The sequence below is a fragment of the Girardinichthys multiradiatus genome, chromosome 4 (assembly GCF_021462225.1).
Source record: "Girardinichthys multiradiatus isolate DD_20200921_A chromosome 4, DD_fGirMul_XY1, whole genome shotgun sequence".
Taxonomy (NCBI): Eukaryota; Metazoa; Chordata; class Actinopteri; order Cyprinodontiformes; family Goodeidae; genus Girardinichthys; species Girardinichthys multiradiatus.
In genome coordinates, this window is record NC_061797.1 from 47890519 (window position 1) to 47910037 (window position 19519).

The following is a 19519-nucleotide window of genomic DNA, read 5'->3' on the forward strand; positions in this document are numbered from 1 at the left end:
CGGTCAGAAGTCTGCAGGTTTGCGCTTTAAAGTACTTGTCCTCATTATTGCCATGGTTGAGACAAAAACTTCCTCATAAAGCCCAACATTTTAACTTCTTCAAGCAAACTTTGGAGCTTCACCATCCATCCAGGCAGCAGCGTTGTCTCCTCTCTGCTTCACCTGCCACCTCCCACACATCAGAACCCCTGAGCCTTATTTTATAAGTTCTGTCTGGGTTATGGTCCAGATAATTATCCCAATGGATCATTTTATACATGAAAAAACATTCTTTTGTAACAGGTTTCTGCCTCACTTCACTGTCGCGGTAGAGCGGTCTCATAGACTGGCAGTGATTACTATGACCAGTTCTATATAACTGACCACAGGGAGAGATGTTAACAGTAGTATAACGACCTGACGGCGGGAGGCGGAGCTTCAGGCCACAGCTACACCGATCAGTTGGTCAATGGAAACACAACCGGTCCTGTGCCGAGTGGAGCGGGGCGTAGAGCCAGTAGGGGGTGCATGAGTCTGCAAGTGAACTTACTAACATTCTGTCTGTCCTGTTCTTGCTGCGTTTGCTGTCAGCGTCTCAGACCGGAGATCTGCTGTTCGGTCTGGAGAGCGTTATTTACAAGGAGCCGCTTAATGGTAACACACAGAGACACACCCAAAACACACAGACACACCTGAAACACACACAGGCACACCTTTAACACAGAGACCTATCTGAAATCTGTGAAATACTAATTACTAAGATCGTTGACGGGTTCTGCTGGGTCTTATGGGTCTTCTTGGTGCATCGTAAATGAAGTAAGTCCCCCATTAGGCTGGTTGGAATGTGGAAGTTCCCTTCACTGTTTTGACCACGCACCAAAGTTCTGCGGTATGGTTTCCAGGTTCATTATAGTTGTAGCAGCATCTCTGGGTGCTGCATGGAAGAGCAGCCGTGCTAGCCTGACCACGTTGTGTGACCTGGGAGTACTTGCTTGGATGCTCATCAGATAATTTAAGGACCGAGGTGATGGCCTTGGCAAGTGGACTTGTTGGCCGGGCTCAGCCAGAGCTCCATTAGTTTGTTGGTTTCTGAAGCCAAACTGAGGTCTGTTTACACAGTTCCTGAACATTAGGTCCAAACTATCTAAGGCTGAATGTGTGAGTTCTGCTTCCTCCTGCTGTCTGTGTTTTCGGGCTTTTCTCTCACTAACTGCTGTCTCTCTCTTTAATGCTGCCAAAGTCCCAAAAGGGCTTAAAAAACCCAAAAAGCACAAAAAAGCTTTAAAGAAGCTGAAACGACATGAAAACAAAGCAGGTGAGTCTCATATTTCACCTTGAAAGTTTAATGTTGCTGAAGAGACCTTGTTGCTTGGATTTCTTTCATTTTTCTGGCAGATCTTTTCTGAGACGTTCAGGTCGATGCACATGTTCTGATCCAGGTGGAATTGCCTCGGTCTCTAACGTGTCATGCTGTCTCTGGTTGTTTCAGAGAAATCTCAGGAAGAGAAGAAGGACACGTTTATGGAAAAACTTGCCACTCAGGTGATAAAAAATCTGCAAGTGAAGATCAGCAGGATCCACCTGCGCTACGAGGATGATGTAAGTACTGATCCAGAGTTGGGTCCAGGTTCTAGTCCTGTTTTCTGGTGCAATAAGTTCTTGGGGACCTTCCTAAATCTGAGCTTCACTGACGTGTGTTTCAGCTGTCAGACCCACAGCGCCCCCTATCGATGGGAGTGACTCTATCTGAGCTCAGCCTACAGGTACACACACACACTGTGACTCAGCTACTTGTTGTGCAGGTGCTGCTTACAAGTTTGGGTTCTTTTACTTTCAGACCACTGATGAGAACTGGAAGCTGTGTATTCTGAATGAAGCTGCAAAGATCATCTATAAGGTGAGAAGATCTGCTCACTTTCACCTGAACATCCCTGCTTACCTTCTGGAGTCTGCAGACATTGTGTAGAAAAAGGTTTTGTAAGCTGTGGGCCCAGCAGTCTAGACCATGAGGCAGAAGTTGCTTACCAGCATCATAAAACCATTCACTGAGATCTCTATTATTAATTAAACGGAATAACTTGAAGATATTCTCGACATATTACAGTTGCTTTGCAGTGCTGGCTTCCCATTTGTTAATGCAAGCACAGCCGGAGGTAAAACGTTAACCCTAACCCTTACTCAGTTGGTTCTTCATGTGTGTCTGTGTCCATCAGCTCGGTCGTCTGGAAAGTCTCTGTGCGTACTGGAACGTCAACAGTCCCATGTACTACAAGTGTTCATGGCAGGACATTGTAGTGAGTTGATGATTTTATATCATTACTTGTTCAAATGAAGCTGATTATTAAGATATTATTAAAGAGTTGTTGGACTCAAAGACTTCTCCTCCCCTCTTCCTGGTCTTTCTACCTCCACCCCAACCCCTCCTGCAGGACCAGTTGAAGTCAGAGATCAGCAGTAAAGACCAGCAACTGCCTCACTATCAGTACAGTAAGTTCAGGTCTTATCCCTGTCAGAAATATTCATTCTTAGTGATGTCAGCTGAATAAATCAGGATCACTATGAATATACTCGTACCTGTACTCGTCGTCTTCCACTTCATCCGGGACCGGGTCGTGGGGACAGCAGACTCGGTAGAGACACCCAGACGTCCCTCTCCCCAGACACCTCCTCCAACTCGTCTAGGGGAATCCTAAGGCGTTCCTAGGCAAGCCGAGAGACACAGTCCCTCCAGCGTGTCCTGGGCCTCCTCCCGGTGGGGCATGCCTGGATCACCTCACCAGGGAGGCATCTAGGAGGTATCCAGCATAGATGCCCGAGCGACCTCAACTGGCTCCTCTCGATGTGGAAGAGCAGCGGCTCTACTATGAGCTCCTCTCGGATGGCCGAGCTCCTCACCCTATCTCTAAGGGAGTGCCCGGCCACCCTACAGAGGAAGCTCAGTTCAGCCGCTTGTACCCGGGATCTTGTTCTTTTGGTCATGACCCAAAGTTCAAGGCCATACGTGAAGGTAGGAACGTAGACCGACCGGTAAATCGAGAGCTTCGCTTTTCGGTTCAGCTCTCTCTTCACCACAACGAACCGGCACAGCGCCCCATTACTGCAGCAACCGCACCGATCCATCTGTCGATCTCCCGCTCCATTCTTCCCTCACTCGTGAACAAGACCCCGAGATACTTGAACTCCTCCACTTGAGGCAGGAACTCCCCTCCAACCTGAAGAGGACAAGCCACCCTTTTCCGGTCGAGAACCATGGCCTCTGACTTGGAGGAGCTGATCCTCATCACAGCCGCTTCACACTCGGCTGCGAACCGCCACAGCGCATGTTGTAGGTCTTGGCTAGAAGGGGCCAGCAGGACCACGTCATCTGCAAAAAGAAGAGACGAAATCCACTGGTCCCCAAACCAGACCCCCTAGACCGCCTAGAAATCCTGTCCATAAAAGTTATGAACAGGACCGGTGACAAAGGGCAGCCCTGCCGGAGTCCAACATGCACCAGGAACAGGTCCGACTTAGTGCCGGCAATGCGGACCAAGCTCCTGCTTTGCTTATACAAAGACCGGATGGCCCCTAATAAAGGGCCCCCGACTCCATACTCCTGGTGCACCCTCCTAAGGACACCATGAGTATGAGGGATTGCTGCAAAGTCAACACCAGTGACTGTCCACTGTCTCTACATGCTCATCCAGGAGGAGGGAATGCTGCAAGTCACTGACTGGATGCAATCTGCTGGGTTTCCTTAGATAGAAAAACTTTTTATCCAATTTGAATAAATAACTGAATCTGACTGCACTGTTCAATGGTTAGGATTAATTGGAATGTATGAACCTGACTGTTGTGAAGTGCCTTGAGACGACATGTTGTGAATTGGCGCTTTATAAATAAGACTGAATTGAATTGAATTGAATGAGGAACACAGTCCAGAGACACAGACCATGAGGAATGCCTTCCTCAGGTCCCCAAAACACATGTGGACAGGTTGGGCAAACTCCCATGAACCCTCGAGTACCCTGTAGAGGGTATAGAGCTGGTCCAGTGTTCCATGGCCAGGACGAAAACCACACTGCACCTCCTGAAGCCGAGGTTCGACTATCGACCAGACTCTCCTCTCCAATAACCTGGTGTAGGCCTTACCAGGGAGGCTGAGGAGTGAGATCCCCCTGTACTTGGAACACACCCTCCAGTCACCCTTCTCATGAAGGGTCCACCACCCCAGTCTGCCAGTCCAGAGGCACTGTTCCCGACAGCCACGCAATGTTGAAGAGGCATGTCAACCATGAAAGCCCCACAATATCCAAAGACTTGAGGTACTCAGGGCGGATCTCATCCACCCCCGAAGCCCTGCCACCTTGGAGTTTTTTAACCACCTTGGTGACTTCAGCCTGGGTGATGAAAGAGTCCAACCCCGAGTCCCCAGCCTCTGTTTCCACCAGGGAAGGCATGATGGCAGGATTGAGGAGATCCTCTAAGTAGGGTGTCCTGGTGCCACGTGCACTGATCAACACCCTTATGCTTTAACAAGGTGATCATTATGGACAATCTGTGGCTAGTCCAATAATGAAACATCACTCGGATTCAGATCGGGGAGGCCATTCCTCTCGATCATGCCTCTCTAGGTGTCACTGTCGTTTCCCCACGTGGGCGTTGAGGTCCCCCAGCAGAATAATGGAGTCCCCAGGAGGGGCACTATCCAGCACCCCCGACAGGGACGCCAAGAAGGCCGGGTACTCCGCACTACCACTCGGCCCGTAGGTCGAAACGACAGTCGGAGACCTGTCCCTTTCCCGAAGACATAAGGATGCGACCCTCTCATCCACTGGGGTAAACCCCAAGATGAGATGGCTGAGCTGGGGGGCAACAAGCAAACCCAGCCCAGCCTGCCGCCTCTCCCCGTGGGCCACTTCAGAGCAGAAGAGAGTCCAGCACCTCTTCAGGAGATTGGTTCCAGAGCCCACGCTATGCATGGAAGCGAGCCCAACTATTTCTAGTCGATATCTCTCGACCTCCCGCACAAGCTCAGGCTCCTTCCCCTGTGAATATAAAAACCATAATTGTTGAAGATTTGGCAAGTCTTCAGGATTAAACAGATTTTAATTCAGTTTTAGAGATTAATCACAATGAAATCATAAACATGTCTTTAGATAGGAGATGCATCCGTTTAAAGGAACTGATGTAGATGGAAGTGATAGAGCTGTTTTAGACATTAAAGTCCTGATGCAGTTCAGTGAACAGCCAAAATGCCTTTAGTGGATCCTAGATAGTTATAGTTGATCATATTTACTATATATAGTCATAGTGGATCACTGTAAACCAGGTGGATCCTAATGGATTATAGGGGATCATAGTAGGTAATAAGAAAGTGGGAGTTCACTGTAGGTCTTAGAGGATCTTGGAGGATCAATGACACTCAGAGGAGATCATTGTTGGTTGTAGAGGATCGTTGGTTTTAGGATTGATTATGGCGGATTAAAGTGGTCGATGATAAGCTGAACGTAAGCTGTCAGAACAGATCTTGGTGATCTGACACGTCACCGTGTTTGCTCTGTCAGATTGTAAGGCCTGACAGTTTGGTCTTCAGGGTTGCAGCTGCTGGTTGCTGCTTCCTGTTGGACTCAGACAAATGTTCGCTCTTGTTTGCTCTTCTTCTGTTTGTAGTCTTCAAGCCGATCTTCGCTTCTGCTAAAATGTGCATCAACCCAAACGCAGAAATAGATCTGAAGTCTCCGAAGGCGAAGCTTCAGCTGGAGGTCCAGAACATCGGCATTGAGATGACCAAACCACAGGTAAGTTGAGGCACAGCCTGAGGAACAGGGACAGATACAGATAGGTGAAACAACCTTTACCTGTGTGTTCTCCACAGTACCTGAGTATGCTGGAGGTACTGGAGTCCATTGACTTAATGGCAAAGAACGCCCCCTACAGGAAGTTCAGGCCCGATCTCCCCGTCCATAAAAACACCAAATTCTGGTGAGCTTGCTCTGTCCTCAGGTTGTACACTCGATTCTAATGTAACAAAATAAATTTTTTATCCGTGATTTTCGCATACTGGAGCGGAGCAGGTTTGTGACTTAAAGTCAGTCCTGGGAGAAGAACCCGACCAGAAGCTTCATGCACATGAGTCTGCTGAAAACTGTTATGTGTTTTGTCAGATTAGAGAAAACTGTTAAAAAGAAGGAAGTTAATTTATCATACCTGTGTGATGGATGTGACCTGCAGTTATTCTTTCAGATCAGGTGAGATATCATCATCAAAGGTTTTGATGGTTCCTCTCCTGATCCATTAACTAAGACAAAATAAAAACAGGATCGAACTGGTTCTGCTGTGATTTTTGGTTCCTGTTACATTCAGGTGGAGGTACGCTTTCAACAGCATCATGGAAGTGCACATCCGAAGGTTCAGCCACATGTGGTCCTGGTCCAAAATCAAACAGCATCGGAAGAACCTGAGGGACTACAAGACTGCCTACAAGTCCAAACTGCTGAGCCAGAACAAGCTGTGTCCAGATACTGAGAAACAGATCCAGGTGAGGCAACAACCAGTCTGACACAGACTCTCTACCCAGCATCAAGCTTCTTCATCATTCTGGCTGATGTTTAGCTGTTCTGAGTTGATTTGAGCTGGTTGGCTTGCTGAAACAGACGTGGCCTTCAAACATAAACCTCTAACAGGGTTGAGGTCAGAGCTTTAGGAAGGCTCTTTCAAAGCCCCAGTCTGCTTTAGCCATTAAACCCAGTTTGGATGTGGGTTTTGGGTCATTGTCGTGTTGGAACATCTAGCGTGTCCTCCTTATTAAAGGATAATAATGCTGCTAAATAGCATGATGCTGCCACTGCCAAGCCTCACCTTGGGTCCTTCAAAGATCTTGTCATTGTGTCCAAACAACTCTTATCTTTGTATTTTTTTGACCATCAAACTTTCCTCTGGAAGACCCTTGGCTCGTCCATGTGGACAGCTGCAGATATAAGTCCAGCTGAAGATGTCCATTTTGGAGCAGGAACTTCTTTCTTGTTCAGCCTCTCAGTCCATGGTCCTGTTAAACTGGCTTCTCTGTGGACAGTACCACTGGTGTTCCAGAGTTTCCAGTTTTTTCTGTTTGAATATGCTCCCTGATGTGTTTTTCAACAGATGTATTCTGATTTTAAAATGCAACTCATTTTGTGATTTACTGTACGGTATCCTGAAGGACTACAGAAGAAAAGTAGCCCTCATGGCTAACTCTGGCATGTTCTGCCAGGTTCATTGTCCCTTCTGAAAAAACATCATCATCCTGGCAGGCTTGAGCCTTGATGGCTCCTTAGCTGTTCCTGATTATTGGAACCAGTTGCGTTATATTTGAGGGAAAGTATTCCTGTCTTCTTCCAGATGTTTGCAAAGTGCTGCTGCATCTAAGTAAGTTGGACCTTCTGCTGAAAATGGACCGACGTTGAGTTGAAGTCCAGATGTAACTGATCCTGTCAGGCAGAGCTTGTTCTTCAGGTTGGGTGGTGCTGAATTTCCTTCTCTACTAAAACATGAATTTAGCCACCTTGTTATTAGATAAATCGAGATATTTGAAGTTTTTATTGGATATGTTGCTCAAACAGAACAGAAACTTAAAACTTTTTGGTTTTTTTTATCATGAAATGTTCTTTAAAATGATGGTAAAATGTCTTTTGGTCTGTTTTCATCACCCATTAGCACCTCCTTTCCTTTTGTCTAACATGTTTATTTACAAAATAAAATAGAATGTGTAATATTTGTTACTTAAATATTCAGTACAAAAATAAAAATTAAATTAGAAATGTTGAAATTTAAACAGTTTTTAACCCAAATTTATTGGCAGTCTTATTGATCTAAATTGAGCTGGAAACCAAGCCAATGTTACGTGTCAAAGTGTATTGCAATATTACATAAAGTCATAAACCAGAAGAACAGTTATTTATGCTAATTGTATCAAATATATATAGTTTCATGTATTAAATACTGCAAGTTTGGGGAAAATGCACAGAAAACAATTAGATATCCAAGGACTAACGTAAAAATGTTCAGAATTAGTGTGTTTTTATGTTGTTCAAAAAATGTTTGAGGTTACAAATGAAATACTTCCAAATGAGACAAAATAAGTCTGAACTTAAAAGAAAGAAGAAATGTTTCAGTTGCAGGAGTTAATGATGATGTTTTATCATTTCGTTGTTTTGTGATTTGTTAAAAGGTGACGGCAGGTTTTAAGATGACTAACATACATAAATTGTCTTTGTTCCCTAAATACTCAGATGTGTTGGATAGTCTGTCCGGATGAAACGATGGAAGAATAATTTCACCTTAAACCTTTTTAGTTCTGGTGGATTTAGGTTTGATCATTGGGCGGTTTTTTCATATTTTAGCATATTAATAAAATACATTCCTTCTGGGATCCCCCAAACTGAGGAATGTCGCTGGAGAGAGGGATGTCCGGGTTCCCCTCCTGGACCTGTTGCCCACACAACCCGATCTCAGACAAGTAACAAAAAAACCTGCTAAAAAAGCTTGTCTCTGCTGTGTGTCTTCAGGATCTGGAGAAAACCCTTGATGTGTTCAACATTACTTTGGCCCGCCAACAAGCCCAGATGGAGGTGATCTTTTGAAAATGAAGCTGATCGCAATGTCTTCTCACGGGTCCTGTCTGATTTTTAGCCTTTCTGCTCCTGCAGGTGATCCGATCTGGACAGAAGCTGGCTGGGAAGAAGCCTGGAGGCCAGAAACAGGGAGGAGGCTTCTTCAGCGGCTGGTTTGGGAGGAAGACAAAGAAGGAGGAGCAGGAGGTGGAGGAGAGCAAGGAACCTGAGAGTAAGGGCTGCTCTGAACCTTCTGAGAATGCTCCATAATTTGGTTCTAACTTAGCATCTTGTGGTTTAGGTTCAGGTCTGGATCAGCTAATGACGGCTGAGGAGAAAGAAAAACTCTACACAGCTATTGGTTACAGTGGCAGCTCCCACAACCTGGCTTTACCCAAACAGGTAGGTACACTCAACAAAATATGTTGACCTTCATGACAGAACAGTTAGAAATTCCCTGAACCAGTCTGGGTGTTTGGAAGGGTTGAAGGAGGAAGCCTCTTCTCTCTAAAAACAAGATGGCAGCATGATTTAGGTTTGCAAAGCTGAATTTGGATGAAGGACAAGACGTCTGGGACAATGTCTTCTGGACAGATGAGACCGAGGCAGAGATGTTAAACCATAATACACAAAAACATGTTTGGAAGAAACCAAACACAGAATATCAGCACCAACTCCTCAAAATAATAACTGAGTGGACCATAAAAGTCTCTGTATATCAAAGTATTCTAGAGCCAAATGTGAGACCATCTGTCCAAGCTTGGTCCAAACTGCATCATCAACAGAGCAATGATCCCAAACACAGCAGCAGATCTACACCAGAATGGCTGAAAAGGAAAAGAATCAAGTTGTTACAATGGCCCAGTCAAAGTCCAGACTTCAACCTGTGAACTGTGCAGGAACCTCAATGAACTGAAGCAACACTGGAAAGAAAAGTGGACCAAAGTTCTTCCACAATGATGGACAGAAGCTGATGCTGAGAGTTACTGCTGCTGAAGGATGTTCTACAAGCTGTGGGATCAGGAGGTGGTCCCAGTGTTTAACACGGCCTCTGCAGTTTGCTTTAGTTACTCTTCAATAAATAATGACACTGTGGAACATATTCCCTGAAGTGAGACTGGCCTCATTTCAAGAGCTGCTGAGAACTTGTTTGTGTAAAATATTTGGAGAATTGTCTTTAAGATTCCTCTGCAGTCTCAAGTGATGATGCTCAAGTATTCTGAACATCTGTGTTTTAGTACGTTGCTGTGATCATCACCTTCCAGCTGCTCAGGACCTCAGTGACGATCAGAGAGCAGCACGATGTACCAGAGACCCTGAACATCCAGATGGTTAATCTCAGCACCAAAATATCTCAGAGACCCGGAGCTCAGGCTGTCAGGTGGGCACATTTATTCTAAGTATCTTCAGACTTCTCTTTAAGGTTGTAGAAGACCAGTCTCAGTTAGACTGAGATCATTTCCTGTCTTCCTGCAGGGTGGAGGCAGCGTTGGAGCACTGGTACGTTACGGGCCTACAGCAGCAGGGCACAGTCCCCTCGCTCATTGCCTCCGTTGGGGATTCTTCATCATCGCTGCTCACTGTTGTGTTTGAGTTGAACCCAGAGGAGAGTGCTGCTGACCAACTGCTGAAAATCCACTCTCAGCCCGTGGAGATAATCTACGATGCGGTAAACTGACTTCAGTTCAGAGCTCAATGGTGTCATTTAATTTCTCTTGGAGTGTGATGAACTAGGTTGTTGCACCAGATTGAGTGACCAAGACATTTTAAGACTCCAGTTGCCGCTGTTAAAAAGCTCGATTAATGGTCACATAGTTAGCTGTAGGGTAGCATATTAGTGTGGTCACATTTAGTAACACCTACCTAGTGTGTCCGCCTGTATTTATCCACACTGCTGTGGCAAATACCTTTTTCATATGCATATTGTATATAAAGTCACGTGTCCTCCTTCTAATGCTTATTCTCTCAGCTGAGTAAGTCTGTGGTTTCATGTTCTGCAGAGCTGGAAGCTGCAGAAAAACAGTATCTGTAGTGAGTCAGGCCCAATTGTTTTAAAGATTTTCTGATTTTCTAAAGCATCAGCATTCAGATGACACCCTTTAAGTGGAACACCTCAGGGCATTTAGAGCATTGCTATTGTAAGGAGAGCAGTTTCTATGAGTGAAAGGTCAAATATGTGTTTATGTTCACCTTACTTTCATATTTCTGATCTTATCTCCTTCTCTGCTGCTTCCGAGCAACTTTTCCTTCAAGTGGACAACCTGAGTCAGCTCTTCCTGGTGTATCCTCTCCACATTTACCTTATTCTCCTCCAGGTGACCATCAACAGTATGGTGGACTTCTTTAAGATGGGAAAAGGTGTGGATCTGGAGGTCCTGACTTCTGCCACACTGTCCAAACTTGAAGAGATCAAAGAGAAAACTTCTGCAGGTGAGGCCAGCAGCTGATGTAGCTGGATCTGGGAAGGTTTAGGATAAGATAAAACCAGACCTTTTAACCTCAGGATGAATTGAAATTTAGTTTTTTCAACAATCAGAGCAGCTGGATCCACATTAGTCTCTGATTGTTTTTTCTCTCTGCAGGTTTGTCTCACGTCATTGAAACCAGGAAGGTCCTGGATCTGAAGATCGACCTGAAACCGTCTTACCTGCTCATACCAAAATCAGGCTTTTACAGCAGCACATCGGATCTGATGATCGTGGATTTTGGTAGCTTCCAGGTCCGCTGTGATTTCATTTGGTTCGGATTTTGCTGAATTATCTTCATGTTTATTTCTTCTAAGTTCAACATATTTTAATTAGTAACTCAGATCAGAGTTTAGGGACTGTTTTTCCAGTCTGGCTTAAAGAAACCAACCAGTCAACTCAAAAAGTGCATGCTTCATTATTACCGCACTTCTTCTAGCACAGTGTTGGAGGGATGATGGGACATGGTTGGATCAGTTTAACAAAAGGTTGTGTGTGCAGCTGCACAGCGTGGATCAGAGCAGTGTTGGTTCATCTTCCTTTTCGTCTCTGGAGGAGATTATGGATCGAGCCTATGAGAGATACGACGTGGGACTGAGAAGAGTTCAACTGCTCTATAGCAAGTCAGGTCAGAAGTTAAACAACAACTCTATTTCGCATAAGGCTCAATATTACAAATGTTTTCAGTAAGTAAACTGATTTTAGGAGAGACCTGGAAGACTGCTCGGCTGCAGAGTTCATCAGTTCAACACATCCTCCAGCCTATGGATCTCACGCTGCACCTGGCCAAGTGTATGGTGGAGAAGGATGCCCGGATGGCCAGGTATGACCCCCACCTACATCCCTGCCTTATTCACCTGGTTACTGATACTAAATTATTTCCTGTGTGGGACTTCAGGTTCAAGCTGTCTGGTGAGCTGCCGCTAATGCACTTCAGAATCTCAGACCAGAAAGTCCAGAACATCATGGAACTAATGGAAAGCATCCCCATGCCCAAGATGGACTCTGCTCCTTCCACCCCAACTGAGAAGGTAAACTCCAGTTCCAGTGAAGTTGAGACGTTGTGTAAAATGTAAATCAAACAGAATGCAATGATTTGCAAGTCCTGTTCAACCAATATGCAATTGAATCCCCTACAAAGACAAGATATTTATTGTTTAGATTGATAAACTTTATTGTTTTTGCTAATATTCACTCATTTTGAACGTAATGCTTGCCACATCTTTCAACAAAACTGGTACACGGGAATGTTTACCACTTGGTCACATCACCATGCAATGAGGTAGTAACACCATGAACAAGAACATCAGTTTGTAAAAGGATAGAATTTAAATTGCCTCTGCTGTTGGTTCTGTGATACTGAGGAAATTAAAAACGAAGCATATTTTTTTAAGTTTTTACAGCATTGTCTGATAAGGATTTGCTATATTTAAATTTTCTTTCAGTGGCAGAATACTTGGCTAGATTAAACTCAAAGCTCATTAAAACTTCTAAGATTGGACGGGGTTAAAAGGAAATACTGTTATTTGTTTACATCCAGTGCCTTATATCTGAACAAGGTCCAGAGTATAAAGACATGAGTGAATAGGTCAGTGGATGTTTTGAGCAAAGCCAATTGGATCTAAGATCGCATTAAAGGCTGTATTTAGGCTGTCACTTTCAGGGTCAACATAAATGTTAAAATGCCCTACTAATGACTTTATCAGTATTTAACACTTAATCCAATAAAAGTCTAAGAACTGATCTACAAATGAGAATAAGGGTCTGGAGGATGATACAAAACAAGTGAAAGTGGTTTTAGTGCTTTGCAATTTGGATGAGGAAAACTAAGGGTTAGATATTCCTAATAGTTGTAGCTATTAATCGGCCTGGGATTAATCAATAAATAGCTCCTGAAAGAAGGAAAGCAGTTAAATGATGGCATGCAGCTAAACGAGTCGTCACTGGTCAGATCCTGGAGGGGACCAGATAATTGTTTTGGCAAACATACTCACCGAAGCAACACTGATTATGGTGACCTCCATTTGGCGTAACGTGTCATTACTGTCAGCATGAATAGCAATGTTATTGTATTTAGTCTTATCCTTAGCTGGCAGTTTAAGGTAGTATTTGATGTCGGCCGTTCTCGCACCTGGCAAACCTTTGACTATGGTCGCTGGTGTCTCTAATGCAACATTTCTGATTATAGAGCTGCCAATTACCAGAGTCGCCTTCTCAGTGGATGTGTCACATTGCAAGGAAAATCTGTTAGAAACGCGGATGGGTTTGTGATGACCCTAGGGCTGGGATCTAGGACAATGCTTTGTATGTACCATCAGTAAACTGGCCTAGGGTTCCCTCTGCAGAAGGACTGCTATGGAACGCACCAAGGATGGAGCCGGGCCTCCAATTCCGACAGTTTCGTGTCCAAAGCTACAAAAAACAGAGAAAAACAGGAATGATTCCTAAACGTAAAGGGCAGCCGCAGAAAATAGGTGTTTTAATGTGGTTATGTGTTGGAATATCTCAGAAATGTCACAGTAAAGATAATTTAGATCAAATTGAAAGAGTCTGACATACCAAGCAGATCTGCCGTGTGCCACACCAAAAACAGGAAAGAATGCATTATGCCTTAAAGTGGTTGCATGGTCATTTCTTTCCATGGTCACCAGATGCATATTCAGGGGATCAAGGAGGTGAAGAGAGTTGCATGGAGAACTTTGAGGATAGCTGAGCTGTAGTAGCTCTGTTTGGATTTGACCCTATTGAGATGTCTTTTTTTTTTTTGCAGGTGTTGTCGCTGGCCAGGGCTCGATCTCAAACGCAGAATATAGACCCCACCTTCTTTGACACATTCGAAACAGGTAAACTGTTCATCTGCTCTGATTTGTTGGAAAACGATGTTCATATAACTTCAAAACAATGTCAGGAGTATTAGTCATTGTATTTGTTCTCTTTAGTAATATACACTGAAAAGGAAGCAGTCTCAGTTGTTTTCACCCTCTGAATCCAGACTCTGATGAAGATGCCGGCGGGACATTGACAAATGAAGAGCAGCAGCAGTCCACTCAGGAAGAGCTCATCAACATTCACTTCAAGTTTGAGCTCAGAGAGGTGTGTTGGTGTTTCTGCTTAGCTGAAAGCTCATGGATTGTTGGGGTGGTGTGATCTTAGACCAACCTCTGACATAGCAATGCATATTGTTCTCAGATTCTATTGGAGCTCACACGGCAGGTTGACCAGGAAAAGACCATTCTGTCCTTCAACATCTTGCAGCTAGGAGCTGAAGGCAAAATGCGAAGCTATGATATGGTCATCACCTCGTATCTGCGACAAGTTTCAGTCGACTACTGTGATGTACCAGGTGATTCTAGACTTTTTCCTGCTGAGCTGCTGACTCACCTGGTTCACAAATCGGGTTCATAAACGTTCACTGTGGCTCCATGTCTGTTTCCTTCATGTTTTTAAAGCCTGGCAAACTACTTAACAACTAATAAAAAAATAAAGTAGCATTTTCAACAATAATTGAAAGTAAGGGTATAAAATCTATACTCAAATAATATTTATCCTTCCGATTCTAACATAGATGACTTTTTTAAATTATATCAACCTTCCTAAATTAAATAAGGAACAGAAAAAGGTTCTGGAGTTACCTTTACCAGCAAGTGACCTCCATGAAGCAGTTAAAAGTATGCCTAATGGCAAAGCTCCTGGACCGGATGGCTTTCCTGCAGAACTCTTCTGGCCACTGCTGGCCGGGTGGTCACAGAAATTCAGGAAACCTTGATGCTTTCTCCAAATATGAATTGTGCTAGCATACACTACCAGTCCAAAGTTTTAGATACACTTGCTCATTTAATGGGTCTCTTTATTTCCATGACTCTCTGCATTGTAGATTCTTACCAAAGGCAACACAAATATGAACGAACACACATGGAATTATGTAGTAAACAAAAAGTGTAAAATAACTCTAAACTTTTTTATGTTTTAGATTCTTCAAAATAGCCACCCTTTCCTTTGATTACTACTTGGTCTCTTGGCGTTCTCTCCATGAACTTCATGAGGTGGTCACCTGAAATGGTTTTCCAAAGAGCTTCCCAGAGATTCATTGAGAGACGGCCAAAGGTTAATATTTTAGTCACCACAGCAAAGTGCAGCTACTTTAAGGAATCAGTTTAGAGAGAGGCTCCAAAAAGGGGTGTCCACTCACCTAACTGTTCGGTATATTCATTGAACCACTAGTGGCTGCAATTCAAACTGCTAATAGAATCCATAACATTTGTTTATATGCGGATAATGTGTTGCTATTTCTGGAAAATGCATACCCCTCTCTAAGAGAAACAATAAACATAATAAATAAGTTCTCAACAATTTGAGATTATTAACTGGAACAAGTCAAAGGCCATTCCTATCTCTCACCCAACCATTCCTTTACAAATTGGACACCTCAGGTTGGGTGTTCTGGCATCGGCAGAACACCCAACATTCCCGGTTTTAAGGTTTTTTGCATAAGCAGCAGTAGGCTTCAAAGTCACTGGTTCCTATTAATCCACGTGTTGTTATATTTGCATTTTCCCATGATGGCAGCAGCAGTACTTCTTCTATTTCCGCTCGTTGACCATCTCGTGATGTTGACTCGCCAATAACACAAAAGCTTAATTGGCTGGCTGTGTGGTTTTACTTGTAAATGCATTCAATAATGCACAATAAAGTGGAAGCATTTTAATACGCATTTGAGGTAGCATTACATGAAAGTACAAATATTAGGACCAATTTAAAATAATTTAAGACTTAAGCATAATGATTTAGTGGAGTAACTTTTTAAGGCCTTAAATTTATATTTTCTAATTCTTTTAAAGACTTGGTGGGAACCCTGTAATCCAAATGGTTGATCGTCATACAGACACAGGTTACTATTACACCCATGTGACTCCCCTACTTTGATGCTGGACATGTAGGTAACCAATTTCTCAATATGGATTGCCTGAAATGCCAAGATAGAACATGTGAAAAAGTCAAAATAAATAAATAAAGCCTGACAGCGGGTCGCTGATTTTCAACAATCACAACAATTTGGCTTGGCTAGCTTTTATTGCTGCTGCATTCTCTAACAAACTCAGTATGATCAGTTTCATCTTTCATCTAGGGAATAAAAACTATTTAAGTTTATCAATATGTTCATGTTTCTCTGGGATAATATATCAATTTATTACCCAATTTTTATCTGAAAGTAAGTTGTGGCTTATATCAAAGCAAGAGCAAAACGTGTTCCATTTCTAAGCTTCTGTCAATGCGTCGTGATTTCAAGTTGAAGTTTGAATTTAAACAAAGATGAGTTGATCTCTCTGTATATTTCATTGTTGGGTGGACTTCAATTAGTGAAATTGTTTCTCCAGCAGTATGACAGTTTAAGGATTTCATGCTGAGAATATTTTAACCTCAAACCATCTGAGAGGACGAACATTCAGATTTAACTGTTTATTATTGAGTTTAGCCTAATGTTTATTAATTCTCTGTAGCGTTTGACCCGGGTCCCCTTCTGCTGTGGTTCCTGTTGAATGATTGAGAGCTCATTTCTACAATATTAACATCCTTGTACAACACAGGTATAATCATTTAACTATAACTATACCTTTATTTAGCTATATAAATATGCGGAGAAACACTTTATAATCATATTCTTTCTCTGGATATAATTACTTTAACCATGTCTTGTCTTTTAAGTCTTACATTTAAAATTCTTAACAAAGAGCTTTTATTTTCTAAACATCGCCAAAGTGGGAAACATGCTTTCCCAAACTGATGCTGAAAGAATTATCCATGCATTCTTCACTTCACTCCCAGGCTGGATTATTTATTGCAGTTTTAGCCAGATGTCTAACCAACTCCCAAAAAAAAATCTAAAGTTAATCCAAAATACTCTCAGTTAGAGATTTTAGAGGTACTTCCCACAAAGTTCTGCTGTTTTCTTGGCTCCCTTCATCTCATATAAAGACTCTACCCACATTGCTACTTATTATAACCTAGAGTCGTATAAGACGTCTGGTTTGCTCTCAAGGCGCTGGCCTGAGTTTACCGGGTCCCCAGAACCTGTTACGGAGTCTTTAGGTTTTTGGCTCCTGTGAAGCAGCTCTTAATCAGTGTGAGAAATGCCAGCTCCCTTCTTTGTTTTTAACTTTAGTTCAATCTCTTGAACTTATTAATTTTTGTTTTGTAAAGCGCTTTAAAAATGTTTCAGAATCAAACATTAAACCGATCTGAGTTGGTTGTTTGACTGTTTCAGTGGGCAGAGATCGTCTCCACCTGATCAGCTCTTTACAACAGCAGGGTTCCGACCTCCTGAAGGTGGAGTTCATCAAGGTGAGTTGAACATGTTCTCAGATTTGCAGTGAATCATCACTGATGTGTTTAATATGTTGTGGGAGGGGTTAACACTCTTTGTTGCGTTTGTCTCCCAACACTTCATCTGTGGTGCTGCAGGCTGACCCGAACGGTCCCAGCTTCCAGACTCAATTCAGAAACACGGAGCAGATGCTGAAGGTGGGTAAAATGTCTTGCCTCTGGGTTTTATTGCTCCATGCTAGAACTCTGATAATGTTCTCGGCCCGTGGTTTCCAAAAATGTTTTGTTTAATATCCTGACACAGCTGTCTGACACTCTGCTGTTTCAGGTGGAGGTTTCCTCGCTAGACTTCCTCCTTCACACTAAAGCTCTGCTTGCGACCATTAGCTACCTGAACAGCACCGTGCCGGCACAGTTCAGTGCCACACGGGACCAAGTAACCAAAAAGCAGGTGCAGAAAACCGAGCAGGGTTGGACAGGTAATTCCCCTCGGTATCCTCACAGGTGTCTTTACATCACAATAAATTAGATTTTCATCAGAATGTTGATTTTAGCAGTTCAAATAAAAAAGTGAAACTCATATTAAGTTTCATTACACATACTTTGAAGCCCAGCATTATTCATACGCCTGGCAGGTTTCTGTCTGTCTGTCTGTATTTTGATGATTATGGTTTACAGATAATTAAACCCCAAAATTCTCACTTTCCCTTCACAATTCTTTGCAGGCTGCAGTTATTCCTTTTGCTAGTGCTTCTTTTTCTACAGTTTCTCCTTCCACTTAATTTCAGATAAATATGCTCGGCTTCTGTCTCAACACCCAACTTCTTTAGCAATGAACTAGCTCACCTTCCTTGTGTAGAGAGTCATTGACTGTCTGCCGGACAACAGTCAGGTCACCAGTCTTCCACATTATTGCCAGCCGTTACATGAACATAAAGTAATGTTTATGGATAAAAACATATTGTTCTGATGTCATATTGTAGTTTTCTAAATAATGTAATGCAGAATCTTATCGGAAATAATTGAAAAATCTCTCTCTGTGTCATAAATAGATTCAATATACGAGTTTCGCTTTTTTAAATGAATTGTTGAACTAAATTAACTTTTAAAGAATATTGTAATTTAATGAGCTGCAGTTGCAGCATTCTGGATGTGATAGGAGGTGTGTGTGTGTGTGGTTCTTCAGTGTCTAAAGGCAGTAAGGATGGTGGCATCTTCAGCTTCAAGCTGTTCGCCATGTTGGACTGCTTCCATGTGGAGGTTTGCGATGATCACTGCAGCATCGCTGACATCAGAGTTCAGGGTACCAATATTTTTCTATTTTTCTGTCTTAGCTGAACTTCTGCAGATGTACAAAGTCTAATCTGCGCTGATGTTGCCTCCACACAGGAATCAATACATCGGTGTTTGTGCGAGCGAAGGATACGGAGGTGTTTGCCCGCCTCAGAGACATTGTGGTCACAGATGCCAACCCCAAAACCATCCACAAGAAGGTCAGAGACACACAAGGACAGGAGATCCTCTGACTGCAGCAGCTCCAGTATTGGTTCTAGCAGTTAGTAACATATGTGATCTCCTCTTCTTCCAACCTCCAGGCTGTATCCATCGTGGGTGAGGAGGTGTTTAACTTTAAGCTGTCCTTGTTTACGGGGGCGACACTGGGGGACGGATACAGCGACATGTCAAAGGTGGACGGGAAGATCACGATGAGTCTGGGATGCATCCAGATTGTCTACTTGCACAAGTTCTTCATGTCTCTGCTGGTCAGCAGCTGCAACAAAACACACACACACATACACACACACTTGCAAATCCAGAGTCTGTAAACCAGGTTGACTCCCAGAGCTGAAAATCTGATCAGAGATAAATTGGAGGTAACCTGGATCTGTTTGATCTACTGTAGCAACCTCATGTGAACTGTTTCTGTTTATTCTGATTGGTTTGTTTCATCAAACTCATCATTTATTCATTTTGAGATTTTAGTGATCAGTGGAATCCCGATACAGCTGCAATGAGTCTTAAAACGAAGTTTGAATTTATTGAAGATTTTCTCTGATTCCCATAGGGTCAAAAGTATACATACACCAATATTTGGTTAAATGTTTGTGAGTAAGTTGCACCTCCACTAAACACTTTCACTTTAAACTGGTAGAGTTCATTTAAAATGCTCGGTGTCCTGGAACA

The 19519-nt window shown here is 43.1% G+C and overlaps 1 protein-coding gene across 1 annotated transcript in view; it reads left to right on the forward strand.

Moving 5' to 3' along the window:
• vps13c (vacuolar protein sorting 13 homolog C) overlaps window positions 1–19519 on the forward strand; it is a 110217-nt gene that overhangs the window by 47647 nt on the left and 43051 nt on the right. Inside the window, exons 49-77 of the mRNA XM_047362512.1 lie at window positions 571–633; window positions 1220–1294; window positions 1469–1578; window positions 1683–1742; window positions 1817–1876; window positions 2193–2273; window positions 2409–2466; window positions 5632–5759; window positions 5837–5943; window positions 6325–6499; window positions 8505–8567; window positions 8646–8781; window positions 8851–8951; window positions 9788–9930; window positions 10026–10218; window positions 10865–10979; window positions 11132–11268; window positions 11516–11642; window positions 11720–11837; window positions 11913–12045; window positions 13785–13857; window positions 14007–14107; window positions 14204–14357; window positions 17277–17353; window positions 17474–17533; window positions 17664–17814; window positions 18522–18638; window positions 18725–18828; window positions 18931–19098. Coding sequence (XP_047218468.1) covers window positions 571–633; window positions 1220–1294; window positions 1469–1578; window positions 1683–1742; window positions 1817–1876; window positions 2193–2273; window positions 2409–2466; window positions 5632–5759; window positions 5837–5943; window positions 6325–6499; window positions 8505–8567; window positions 8646–8781; window positions 8851–8951; window positions 9788–9930; window positions 10026–10218; window positions 10865–10979; window positions 11132–11268; window positions 11516–11642; window positions 11720–11837; window positions 11913–12045; window positions 13785–13857; window positions 14007–14107; window positions 14204–14357; window positions 17277–17353; window positions 17474–17533; window positions 17664–17814; window positions 18522–18638; window positions 18725–18828; window positions 18931–19098 — 3188 coding nt within the window. The remainder of the gene's footprint in view (window positions 1–570; window positions 634–1219; window positions 1295–1468; window positions 1579–1682; window positions 1743–1816; window positions 1877–2192; window positions 2274–2408; window positions 2467–5631; window positions 5760–5836; window positions 5944–6324; window positions 6500–8504; window positions 8568–8645; window positions 8782–8850; window positions 8952–9787; window positions 9931–10025; window positions 10219–10864; window positions 10980–11131; window positions 11269–11515; window positions 11643–11719; window positions 11838–11912; window positions 12046–13784; window positions 13858–14006; window positions 14108–14203; window positions 14358–17276; window positions 17354–17473; window positions 17534–17663; window positions 17815–18521; window positions 18639–18724; window positions 18829–18930; window positions 19099–19519) is intronic.